Raw genomic sequence first — 9,654 nt, forward strand, 5'->3', positions numbered from 1 at the left:
TGTACCGATTTTCCAGAGTAACATTCAGCCCGCCATTACCACGTTATGTTTGCCCCAGTCTGCCTGTCTCACTACTGGCGAGTCCCAGGCTAGCGTAATAAGGTGTTAATAAACACTTTGTGCAATTACATTGAGTAAAGTGGCGCTCCCCACATGGAAAGAACCTATATGAGGATATATGCGCATATATGTAACCTATATGCAGTCTATATGCACATATATGCTGCATATATGCTGCATATATGCACATATATGATAATATATATGCTGCATATATGCGTGTATATGCCACATATAGGCAAAATTGAGGTGCATATATGTGCATATACAGGCCATATAGGTCTCCTGTATTGCTTCTTTATATCCACATATAAGCCCTATATGTACATACAAGATACGTCTCCTAGCTCATGGCAAGATCTGGTCATTTTGTAGCTCATATCTCACTTTGGAAACTGTCATACATGATGCCTAGCTCATATTTTCTATTATCAAGGCAATAACTAAGAAATAACTAAAAAAAATTATGCAAGAACTTATGTATGTGCGAACACGTGAAATGGGTATCACATCTAATTGGCATGTTATGGAATTTAACTATGGCACTTAAGTGAGAGGAGATGGAAAGCTATGATGTCTACACGTTTTCCTGAAACATTTACAAGGTCAATAGTGGAAAAGAAGGAAATGTATAACAAAATGGTTTGTGTTTTTTTTATTTTTGTCAATCAAGCCTTTTTTCCAATTTCAAGTCACTTCCAGATTCACATTACAGCTCATACACATCCACACATTCACCGTTACATCCACCAAATGCAATGTTTTCTGTATTGTCTTAATGCATTTTCCAGAATATGGCTGAAAGGTCATTACAGTCTGAATGTAGCAAAAAAACTAACAAAAGAAAAGTACATAGAATATACATTCAGGTAATCATCATCATCCCACATCTATCTGAGCATTTCACTGTGGTTAATGAATTTGAAGACAATGTCAACATTTCTGTTCACAGTTTTAACAAACAGACACTTTTCTTTTATCTGAGATGCTTGTATAGCAACTAAAGGCCCCAGACATTTCCTTACAGGGACGTAATAACAAGGATTCTTAAATTGACCGCAGATGTCCTGTTTCACTTTTTGGTAGTACTTCCCCACTGCATAACATGTCTCCCCCTGCCCCAGATCACAGACAATGAATGTCTTCACAGAGAAAATACTTTCCTCTCGATCAGAAAGAATGACAGTCTACGAGTTTCTCCGAAAAGTACGTGAGTAGTTTTGTGAATGAACTATTTCAAGATTAACCACTACTCTGCAAAAATACTTCACAGTGACTCTATTTTCAAGGTTGCTGATGCTGTTCAAGGCCAGAAAATCATCATTTCTGATCATACAAATTTTAGGCCTACCCAGAGATGTAACACCATGACAGCGACTTACTTCCTGCACCATTTTTTTCTCAACTGAAAAAGACTCTAAGAGAGCTAAGTAATCATCAGAAGCTGCCACCATGGTTTTTTGGGAAAATGATGGAAATGCAACCTGTAGCCAAACTGTTTTCATTATCTGCAGAGAAACTCCCTGGCTGCTCTTTATCATATCTAAAATGATCCCATTGTATGACTCAAACACAAATGCAGACTGTGCCCAGAGGGGACCCCAGTTCCTCACAGTATTGGGCAGATGAAGGCACAAATGTACATTGAAAGTGACATTATTGATCCCATAAAGGGTCTCCATTTCCTGAACAAACTCTGTTAGCAACCCCTCAGATTCTGATATGTGCAGTGGTGATATATTCTCACCGAGTAGAAGAGAAACCCCCTTTACCAACTTAAACCAGTGCTTCAGATATTTTTCAGGTAAGACCCCTTTCAATGTTGGTATGCTGTAATAAAACAACCACATGTTCCACTCGTGTGCCTTCCAGAACTTTTTCTCTTTCACTGAGCGAGGGACACGGGAAACATTACAGGGGGGTTTAATAGAAGTTCAAATGTCATCAATCTGTTCTGTTGAGTGTCCGATATACCATGGCGATTGGTTGTTTTCAGAATGAAACCACAGCGTGGTGATGCTTCTTGCTACACCCAGCAGCACACTGTGCATATAATCTGGAACACAGCCATCAATGATATTAAAATCAGGTAGACAAGACAAAATACTAGGCCCTTTCACTCCCTTAGTGGGGTTTCCAGCAAGAGCCTCTTCCACCAGATCATCAGTCTGGGAGGGATTCCTCAACTCTGCTTTTTCATAGGGATAAGCCCTTACACGCCCCCTGCGTTTTAGCACACTTGTTCCTTTCTGCATACAAAAAGAACACCCAAACTCACCATTAAACTGTTTAAAGTTCTGAATCAGTGGCCGAGCAACTGAATCTGCCACCATGGTAGTAAGCAGTACTTTACTTGTGACAATTTCCCCACTTTCACTTTCCCATATAAGACCATTAGAGTACAACTCTATGCATTCATCGACAAATGGTTTCATGTAAGTGTTCATATTTGGTTTGTTTTGACCAAACCACAGGCCACAAAGCATAACATGTTTTGCACGTAGCTGTATTGGCAGTTCATTAATAGTACACAAAATTGGCCACAAACTTTTTGTGTTTGATTTGTGCACTGGCACTCCATCACAGTTGAAAGTCAGTGATATGCTGTCTGGTGATGCAAGGGGTGATCGTTTTTTGTATAAATGTCCATCATATATATCTTTGATGGAGGCATCCTTCTTCTCAAAGCGGTGTTTCAGGTGTTTCCCTAATTGGTGGTCCTCAAGCAGTTTTTTAATTTGGTATTTTAGTGGCAAGTACAAAAAACACTGGTCTTTTTGTGCATGCGCTTTTGATGTGTCCTGGTCACAGACTGGGCACTTGACATTAAAGGGACCTTCCTGCATGCTTACCTTGCAACTCTTGCACACATAATGTACTTCTAATATGTCTTTCACTGAATCAAATGCTTTGTAGAAAAGGTACTTTGAGCCACTAACCAATTCCCCACCAGGACCAGCAATAAAGTTGATAAGATGCATGATGTCCTCCAAGGCTCTATTTGTTAATCCATGTTTGAGTTTTAATGCCAGCAGCAGGAGTTCCACCTGTTCTTTTGTTGGTTTCTGGTCTAAAGTTGGACTTGTGGGGTCTTCTAGATGTTCCTCTACTGGCTCCCCAGGTGAAGAGCTAGGGCCAGGTATGGGTTGGTTCATCTGTGAATTTAAAACATTGGATTAGCAATCCCAAATTTGCACAGACTCATACAAATGTACCATTTCATGTGGTTGGTAACCACTTGCATTTGAAGGCTCAAGTGTCTTTGTTTATTTTTTTTAACAGTCTTCTCCAAATTAATTTTATGCCCCCTTTTGTCCACATGTATATTTTTCTGACACTTTAAGCAACATCAGGAAGAATTGGGTTGTGGAATTATCTATGATGATTTACATTAACTAGTGTGCATGCACATGCACGAACAAAACAAAAAACACCTAACTTTAATATTTTTGCCATTTTTAGCCACTTACTGTGTCATCAGAAGCAGTAGACACCGGGTCATCTTGATTGTCCTCTTGGGTGAGATACCTAAAATAAAAATAAAAATCATTCAGCAAGAAATATGTAGGTTTTTTTATTTGGTATTTAATTTGGTGTGCGTGTTTTCTACTTACTGAGTTGTAGAAGAAGAGGCCACAGCTTCTTCATCATCACCCATATCTTCAGAAATGTCCCTAACAAAAATGTTGTGGTAATGTTAAAACACTTCATGCATCACTCAATATAATAGGATTGATATGACTGATTGATTAAGTCCAAGCAGGTAAATTCCATTCATGAGGTGAAACCTTTAAGACTGTAGATTCAAAACACACAAAGTGAAATATTTTCCTGGCTAGAGTTCCAACTTGAACAGTTTTCTTTATTTATTTACTTTGGACATGGAAAGGTACAGTGGACATGGAAAGATACATTTTACCTTTATACAAACATACTTAACATACATTAAGGGGAATTATGCCACATGCGTTTACATGGTATAGGAAATGATCTGTAGCTGGTAGCTTTGTTAGCTGGCTAATTTAGCTAGCTAGCTTCTAGTACGTTTTGTTACAAGACTTACTTTCGTTTACGTCTTCTCTTTGTTCTTTCTGGAACGGGTGCTTCGTCGTCAACGAGGTACCTTTTGTAACGTACTGGATCCATATCTATTGCTTTTCTTTAATTGCGTCTAAATTGCATTTCTCCACTCTGCTGCCACCGATCAGCCGCTACAGCGTCGCGTAGTTGATGACGTCATCCGCATGCGGCCCAGCACACTATCTTTCGCGCCGAAAGATAACGGCTGGGCGTAAAAATGGCGATATCAGCGTTGGAGATCCGCTATGTCCTACTTGAATGGACTGAGGGTGAGGATAGAGGGGCCCATAGTATTTTGGCTCTCGACTGTGTCCGGAATTTTTCAGTAAAAACATTTCTTGAAAGGACTGAAAAAAACGAGAAGCTGGTGGAATGGCGAAAAGGCCGCCAACCCTGGCCGGTGCACCGAGCAAGAATTATTGACGTGGCAAGTATGTTACATGCTAACTTTATCTGACGTTATGTAGTTACATACCACATTTAATGTTTTTTCTCGCTCTTAAAGAAGTCTAAAATGGATCTTGCTAGGTCCCTGGTTAGCAATAGCTTCGCTTTCTGGCTCATGTTAGCTACATAATTTGCTAATGTAAGCGAAGTCCAATTGGGACTAATGTTAGATTTGGTAACGTTAAGCATGATTAGACAAACGTTTGCAGTTCATGATAACATTTTAATTTTATTGCACCAGAATTTGAAAAAAACTCTCCAAATTAAACTGCGTGGGATCGAGATGGAGAAAGAAGTCACACAGCAAACAAAACATCCCAAACTCAAAGTACCGTGATCAGGGGCAGACTGAGAAGGCTTCAAAGAAAAGGGTAACTGACTGCACCAATTGGTGCTTTACTTAAATGATCTCCCCCTCTCTCTCTTGTTTCTTAATGTGTAGGCATGTGTGTAGGTTTGTAATTGTGTCATCTATGATGATTTCATGTGCTTTGTTGACAAGATGTATGTGCAAGGTGGTGTAACGTAAGTTAATAAGAGTTGGGCTAAAAGTCAGTCTGTTTCTCTCTGTCAAGGTTGACAATAAAAAGAGATGTCCTTCTAAATACAACCACGAGGAGGAGGAGGAGAAGGAGGAGGAGGAGGATGAGGCGCGTCATGACAGGCCTTCAAAGAACAAGGTACACTACCAGTCTGCATCCAGTGTGTGTTGTTACATTGCAATACAGTAAAGATAAGTAAGACTTTTATAATAAAGTGCATTACCAGTAGCTGTAACAAGGTATGACACCGGCACAGTAGGCAACTTTGTCCTCTCACTTTCTCTCTCCCTCCCAGCGGGCCAGCGAAGAGGAGGAGCGTATTGGGGATGAAGAGGACATAGTACCACCCTCTAAGAAAAAGGTAGCCTAAATGATGACATCCATTGTGTGGTGTATTACATACATACATTACATGACATACAAGATGAGGAAGTTTCATGTTTTAAGTAAGGAATAACCACCAGGAGGCCAGACAACCAGTTACATATAGCCAAGTGGAGGGACTTCTGCCCTAGACTTCTTGCCACCTTCCTCTTACACCTCTCGTGACATCCTCCCAGCCAATCAGAATCAACCATTTACAAAATAAGTTATATAACAATTAGCTGTTGTTCTTCTCTCTGTCTCTTTCTCGTAGACAGCTGCTGAATTTAGAAAACACCTGGATGAACAGATGTGGGAGAGAAGGAAACTTGACCAAATGCAAAGAAATTTGCAGGAGTTGAGAAATGAAGTCCATTCTCTTAAAAATGAAAATGCACGTCTGAAAGACATTATCATCAATCGTAAGTATTCCTAATTTTTATATTTATTAGCAAGGTTTTTTCTGGAGATGGATATTGCGGTGGCAGAGAAGTGTAAACTTAGAAATGTTATGGGCTGAAACACGTGTTTGGCAAAATATGTTGTTAGCTGGTGAGGTAGTGTGTGTGCTCATATAGCCGTTGATAAGATTCAAATTAGATTTATATTTATTTGTCTCTTTCTGGAGGAATTTGTAGAGGGTTAACAAAAGTCATGGCCTAGAGAACATACAGTTCATGAGAATAAATGATGCTTTTCTGCCTTCAACGGCTCAAGAAGGCAATCGGCTCCAGAAAAAAACCCTGGGGAATTAGAATTTGGGAGAAATTGGAGAAAGAAAATTGCGTTCACAACCAGGTTTCCTATGCAGAGCCTTATCAATGGGCTTTGGAGGGTTTTAGCTTGAGTTCACACCTGCAGGAAATGTCTTTCGAAGAGTAAGGGCACTGAGTTGCTGGGTGCTATTTTGATCTAGTGATTGTAATTATAGTTTTTTATTTATATAACCTCTTTCTAGAAATCCCTCAAATGAAAAGTGACATCGCCATTATTGCTCAAAAGGTAAGTTCCTCTGATTTTCATTGCTTTTTAAAATTGTTTCTCAAGCAGAACTGGAGAGACTTGTGATGTTGGGCTGATTGATAGTGTTAATTTTTTATGTATTTACACTTTAATTTATTTAAGAGAATAACTATATTTTTCTTCTATGAAGAAGACTGGAAGGACTCCTGTGGAGGATCTAGATTCCTCCTTCTCGACTTTTGGAGAAATGCAACCGGTGAGTAACCCCCTTGCATTTTTATTTATTTATTTATTTTACTTGTTACTCAAACAGAGCTATATGGATTTTTATTATGTTTGGCTGATTACTTTTGCATGTAACTTTAATTTATTGGCATGTTTAATGTTTTTCAAGCCCCCCCTGTAAATAAGAATCTATAGTGGCTTGCTTGGATGAATAGAAATTGTTGAGTTTGACTATGTTTCTTTCTTCTCTAAGACTCCAGAGAGGAGACAGAGCCCAGAGGACACCGAGCCCTTTAAAGAGAGTCCCATGGTGACTGAGCGCTTTCGAGAGACACCACAGGTGTGTGTAACCCTTTTATACCTCAGATTTTACTTAAGGCTCCAACTGAGCTATAGGGATTTTTATGTTGGGATAGTTAGTGGTAATATGTAATTTACTTGCCCCATATTTATAAAATTGTTGAAGAGTTTAACAATGTTTTTCTTCTCTAACAAGACTGCAGCAACAGCTGAGACCTCAGCGAAAACACAGGTGAATAACATATTATGTAGTAAGGATGGGTATAAACTGTGTGCTTTGTAGGAGCCAATTAGTGTTATAAGTGACAATCATCCTCTCCTCCTGCCCCCCTTCACTCCTCTCCACCCACTGTCTTTTCTCCTTCCCTACTCTCCATCCAACCTCCTCCTTTCCCCCCACCCTGTCCTCCTCCTTCTCTCCTTTAATAACGTTTTGGGCAGTGATTAATTTGTTTCATTTCTTTATCATTCATCTGCATTTATACATATCATTAATCTGCATTTATACATAAAAACCTATTAACTATTGGGAAGCTAAGCATAAGAATCAATATGAAACATGAAAAAGTTTCTAAAAATTGCCAATAAATGTATATTGTGATGTGAAATTATTTTTCAGATGGAAGTTATAAAGGGCTCTGGGGTGTTTTGCCAGGCAGAAGCGTGGAAAGCAGCCCGCCTTGCCCCCTCTGCTACTGCCATGGTGCGGAATCTCCTGCTGGGCACCTTTGATTTGGAGACTTTGCTGAAAAGCAACCTGAATGGTACAAAACAACATGTTCCTAATCTCTTCTGTCCTTGAAAAAAAAAAACAGTCATATTCTGTGGAATAAATTATGTGTGTGCGGGCATACCATCGCTTTTTTACTTGGCATTTTTGTATTTCCTTGCACCTCAAGAAAACATGATGTGTATATAAAAAAAACTCTTGCTTTCTCCACCTTCATTTTACACCCCTTTCATAATAATTTTGAAATATTACTTTAAGGTGGGAAGCCAACCAGAGGGGATGGGGACCAGCTGGTCGCACTTGACCAAATTAAAAAGGCAGCCATTATTGGTGAGTAAATGCATAATGCATTGAGAAGGGAAAACCAAACTTTTAAGACTTTATAAGTTCACCACTTTAACCATAGCCTACTTGTAACAAAATTTATTAGGCATCAATGGAGACTGCATAAAGTAGGGCACCAATTATTGTTACTGTATCTGCTACTAATTCATCGCTTTCTGACTTCTTGATCCTACCTTTCCTCTTCTAAAGCCACATTGCTGGGGTATTGCGCTGTAAGGTGTGTAGTCCTCTATTTTGTAGAACATATAGTGTTGCAAATAACCTCATGGCATATTGTTGTCGTCTGAAGTGTTCTTAAATAATCATATTCACCCCTCCTTCACCTTAATCCCCTCTGTCCTGTGTTTGTGCCTTATTTTGTCTATACCGGTTATTGATTTGCTTGATTTTATTGCTTGATCTTATTGCACTTCGAGTAAACCTAGCATGGCAGCTCGCGGGTGGAATGTGTGTGTGAATGGGTCAATGGGAGGACATTGTAATGTATTTTGGGGGTGCAGGAAAATGCTATAAAAGTGCAGCCCATTGACAACTAGATATGTTTACATGTGCAAAGTTTCTTACATCAGATAAAAAATTTGAGGGATTAGAATATCTGAATCTGTTTACATGGAAACAAATAATCTAATCATGACGTGCATAAACATGCACCAAGCCTTATTCAGAATAATAGCATTTTGACATCCGCAGAGCGGTCTTAATTTCCCTAAAACAACTGCAGAAGTTGTACTTCACCTGTGTTTTAAGCTAAACAAAAAACTCGGGAGTGGCAACATTTTTCCTATCCATGAATTTTCTCTGCTTTGGATGCACATGATTGACTGTGTGACTGTTAACAATGCAGTTCCCATGACGGACGTGTGCATATGAAAGAACAATGCCCCCCCCCCCCAAAAAGGGGGGGTGATGTTTCCAATCAGAATTTCTTTCAGATTTAGCAGAATCCAATCAGAATCTTCCAATTGACGTGTTTACATGACACATTTTTTATTATGGTCAGCCCTTTATCCAAAATATGTCTCCAGTCGCAGCTGTACTGTAAGCACTTTGGGTTCCTGATGAAGCACTATATTATTATTATACTGTCTAATTATTTTTGTCTTCTCTAGATGCTACATTGAAGAAGTGGCCGGCAGCCAGCCGAGGGCAGATAGGCACATCTATCAATTCAAAGCTCACGGAGCTGAGAAGATCAACAAGATAAATAGTTTTTTTTTTCTATTCAGTTTTTTGTCTTGTTTTTGTTCTTGTTCTATTTGATTGTTCTTAAGTAAATAAATAAATGTACATTTCTACATTTTGGGCTTTTATTTATTTTGCATAGTAGCTATGGATTTTAATAATTTTACTAATATATAGGTAAACATATAGGTGCATATATACATGCATATATGCACCCATATATACTTGCATATATGTACCTATATAGGTACATGTATGCACGTATATATGTACCCATATATGTACACATATGTGCATATATGGGTACATATATACGTGCATATATGTACCTATATAGGTACATATAAGCCCGTATATATGTACACATATGTGCATATATGTGTACATATATGCACACATATATACGTGCATATATGT

The 9,654-nt window shown here is 38.8% G+C and overlaps 2 protein-coding genes and 1 long non-coding RNA gene across 3 annotated transcripts; 2 read left to right on the forward strand and 1 right to left on the reverse strand.

Moving 5' to 3' along the window:
* Positions 1 to 265: 265 nt before the first annotated feature.
* LOC117594829 lies at positions 266 to 1,916 on the forward strand. Its single transcript, XR_004576085.1, has 2 exons — positions 266 to 1,266; positions 1,350 to 1,916. It is a non-coding gene; the product is annotated as an uncharacterized LOC117594829 (long non-coding RNA).
* Positions 1,264 to 5,771, reverse strand: LOC117594827. The gene is made up of 4 exons (XM_034293953.1): positions 4,124 to 5,771; positions 3,675 to 3,734; positions 3,531 to 3,588; positions 1,264 to 3,215 (listed from the first exon to the last, which is right to left on the reverse strand). The coding sequence occupies exons 1-4, from the start codon at positions 4,204 to 4,206 to the stop codon at positions 1,995 to 1,997; spliced, it is 1,422 nt and encodes a 473-aa protein (XP_034149844.1). The 5' UTR covers positions 4,207 to 5,771; the 3' UTR covers positions 1,264 to 1,994.
* LOC117594828 lies at positions 4,854 to 9,325 on the forward strand. Its single transcript, XM_034293954.1, has 11 exons — positions 4,854 to 4,958; positions 5,163 to 5,267; positions 5,425 to 5,490; positions 5,767 to 5,914; positions 6,451 to 6,494; positions 6,646 to 6,711; positions 6,934 to 7,020; positions 7,177 to 7,212; positions 7,600 to 7,744; positions 7,969 to 8,040; positions 9,165 to 9,325. Exons 4-11 carry the CDS (start codon positions 5,803 to 5,805, stop codon positions 9,257 to 9,259), a joined length of 657 nt encoding a protein of 218 aa, XP_034149845.1. The 5' UTR covers positions 4,854 to 4,958; positions 5,163 to 5,267; positions 5,425 to 5,490; positions 5,767 to 5,802; the 3' UTR covers positions 9,260 to 9,325.
* Positions 9,326 to 9,654: the final 329 nt, after the last annotated feature.

This window comes from Esox lucius, chromosome 8 (genome assembly GCF_011004845.1).
Source record: "Esox lucius isolate fEsoLuc1 chromosome 8, fEsoLuc1.pri, whole genome shotgun sequence".
Taxonomy (NCBI): Eukaryota; Metazoa; Chordata; class Actinopteri; order Esociformes; family Esocidae; genus Esox; species Esox lucius.

Bases quoted from the DNA above. Each gene is read 5' to 3' on its own strand.
- LOC117594828 (XM_034293954.1), top strand. From the start codon at position 5,803: ATGTGGGAGAGAAGGAAACTTGACCAAATGCAAAGAAATTTGCAGGAG. The intron at 5,915-6,450 runs GTAAGTATTCCT...ACCTCTTTCTAG, and splicing joins GAAAGACATTATCATCAATC to AAATCCCTCAAATGAAAAGT. The intron at 6,712-6,933 runs GTGAGTAACCCC...TTCTTCTCTAAG, and splicing joins CTTTTGGAGAAATGCAACCG to ACTCCAGAGAGGAGACAGAG.
- LOC117594827 (XM_034293953.1), bottom strand. From the start codon at position 4,206: ATGGATCCAGTACGTTACAAAAGGTACCTCGTTGACGACGAAGCACCC. The intron at 3,589-3,674 runs GTAAGTAGAAAA...TTTTTATTTTAG, and splicing joins GCCTCTTCTTCTACAACTCA to GTATCTCACCCAAGAGGACA. The intron at 3,216-3,530 runs GTAAGTGGCTAA...TTAAATTCACAG, and splicing joins CTACTGCTTCTGATGACACA to ATGAACCAACCCATACCTGG.